At 47.3% G+C, this 2,575-nt stretch overlaps 1 protein-coding gene across 1 annotated transcript; it reads left to right on the forward strand.

Annotated features, from left to right (window-relative positions):
* Positions 1–1,368: 1,368 nt before the first annotated feature.
* Positions 1,369–2,261, forward strand: LOC130998546 (uncharacterized). The gene is made up of 2 exons (XM_057923961.1): positions 1,369–2,145; positions 2,256–2,261. Exons 1-2 carry the CDS (start codon positions 1,369–1,371, stop codon positions 2,259–2,261), a joined length of 783 nt encoding a protein of 260 aa, XP_057779944.1.
* The last annotated feature ends 314 nt before the right edge of the window (positions 2,262–2,575 follow it).

A 2,575-nucleotide genomic window follows, 5' to 3' on the forward strand; every position in this document is an offset into this window, starting at 1 on the left:
TGAGCAGGTTTATCTCACGGTCGGCAGAGCGCAGTATGCCATTTTTCAAAATCTTAAGGAAGGGAACCAAATTCTTGTGGACAGCAGAATGCCGGGCGGCATTTGAGGATCTTAAAGTATATTTAGCGAAGCTCCCGACTCTGACCAAGCCGGTCCCGGGAGAAACATTATATCTGTATATAGCCTGTGGGGGAAGAATCAGTCAGCTCTGTGCTCATCAGAGAAGAGGGAAGTCATCAGAGACCAATTTATTTTGTCAGCAGGATCATCCAAGGTCCCGAGCTAAATTACACAGAGATTGAGAAGGCTGCTCTGGCCGTCATGATCACGGCGAGAAAGTTGAGGCCGTATTTTTTATCGCATCGGGTAGTGGTGCGCACTGCCCTGCCTTTTAAACAAGTGCTGGGGCGCCCGGATTTGTCAGGAAGAATGGTAAAGTGGGCTGTGGAGTTGGGGGAATATGATGTGGAGTATGAGCCAAGAACAGCGATCAAAGCACAAGCGTTGGCAGATTTCATCCAAGAAACAACTCGTCGTCCCATACCAGAGTTTTGGGTTGCCTTTGTGGACGGATCAGTGACAAAAGAGGGATGCGGAATTGGGGTATACATCACATCACCGGGGTATGGTACATATCAGTTTGCAATCAAATTCACTTGTCGACTGTCCAACAATGAGGCAGAGTATGAAGCTGTGGTCAGAGGGGCGCATATTTTGTCAGAACTCAAGGCCGAATGTGTCATCATCAAGACAGACTCCCAGTTAGTGGCCCAGCAGTATTCAGGGGGTTATAGTGTCAAAGAAGAACGCATGAGGGCGTACCACCGCAAGATCAGCGAGATGAAGGACAAGTTTATGGAATTCAAAATCGAGCAGATTTCCCGGGAAGATAATACGAAAGCAGACCTACTGGCGCGAATGGCTAGTGCAGTGGAACAAACCTGGAGTGATGAAATTATTTTACTCTGTGATACCAGAGAGATGGGGACTTCGCAAGTTTTTTCAGTAGAAATCAGAGATGACTGGCGGGCTCCTATTATACATTTTCTCAAGACAGGGGAGCGGTTGAACAAGGAATCTAATCAGAGGGCCCGATACGAAAATTATTGCTTGCTTAATGACCAACTCTACAAACGATCCTTTACTCAGCCTTTACTAAAGTGCTTATCTCCAGAGGAAGCTAATTTTGCTTTAAACGAGGTTCATGCAGGTTGCTGTGGTGGTCATACGGGATTCCGGGACCTTGTACGCAAAATCATTCGGGCAGGGTTCTACTGGCCTAACATCAACAAAGACGCCAGAGAGTTGATCCGCAAGTGTGAGGCTTGCCAGAGACACGCCGGGAGAATCAACATTCCAGGGTAGCCTATGGGCGTTATGTACGCTGCATGTCCATTCGACAAGTGGGGTATCGACATAGTCGGGAAGCTGCCCACGGCACCAGGGGGCAAATGCTTTCTGCTTGTAGCGGTGGACTACTTCTCTAAGTGGGTCGAGGCTGAGGTTGTGGGGAAAATCGATGAGGTGACTGTGGAGCGCTTCATTTGGCGGAATATATGTTGCAGATTTGGGGTCCCAAGGATCATCGTTTCTGACAACGGAACCCAGTTTACAGGGCAGAGGATCGCGGATTTTTGTGATCGGATGGATATCACTCAAAGATTTGTCTCGGTAGCTCATCCGCAAGCAAATGGCCAAGTGGAGTTGGCCAACAGGACAATATGCGAAGGGATCAAGAAGAGGCTGACTCAGAGCAAAGGCAAATGGGTTGAGGAGCTGGATACTGTACTTTGGGCCTACAGTACTAGCCCAAAGACAGCCACGGGTGAAGCACCATTTACTCTGGTGTATGGATCTAATGCGGTAATACCAGCGGAGGCAAGATTGGAATCATATCGGATAACAACCTACGACACTGAGCACAATGCTGAACTTCGCCGAGCAGAGCTAGATTTGGTGGAAGCACAGAGGGATGAAGCCCGGGTCAGAGCAGCAAAATACAAAGGCATTATCAAGGCAGGGTATGACAAGCAGGTCAGAGCACGGAAATTGTCAAAGGGAGATCTAGTCCTCAAAAGAGCGGATGCATTGAAGGCGGTGGGCAAGTTCAAAGCTAATTGGGAAGGCCCGTTTATCATCACAGAGGTCCTAGGTGGTGGAGCGTATACATTGTCGGATCCAGACGGCAGAGCTCTTCCTAGACCATGGAATATCAACAATCTCAAAAAGTTCTATGTATAACTGCTACTTAGCAGGACTAATGCCAATGTAGACCGGATACTCTTTTTCCCCACAGGGGTTTTAACGAGGTCCGGGGCCATAATATCAATAAAACAGATATGTGGTTCTAGGGAATTCCCTGGTGTTGTTTCATTTACTTTAATTATCGTTCTTTATGTTACATATGCTACTTAACATGTTCAAGCAGAGCATTGCACATGTTACCAGAGGGTGGAGTAGGGTGTATACCCCTAACCCACAATTTACAAATTCAAAATACAAACTGCTTCTTAGCAGGACAAGGGAGAAACAAACACAAAAGCTGCTTCTTAGCAGGTCAAAGGGAAAGCAAACA

The sequence above is a fragment of the Salvia miltiorrhiza genome, chromosome 8 (assembly GCF_028751815.1).
Source record: "Salvia miltiorrhiza cultivar Shanhuang (shh) chromosome 8, IMPLAD_Smil_shh, whole genome shotgun sequence".
NCBI classification, from domain to species: Eukaryota; Viridiplantae; Streptophyta; class Magnoliopsida; order Lamiales; family Lamiaceae; genus Salvia; species Salvia miltiorrhiza.

Bases quoted from the DNA above. Each gene is read 5' to 3' on its own strand.
- LOC130998546 (XM_057923961.1), top strand. From the start codon at position 1,369: ATGGGCGTTATGTACGCTGCATGTCCATTCGACAAGTGGGGTATCGAC.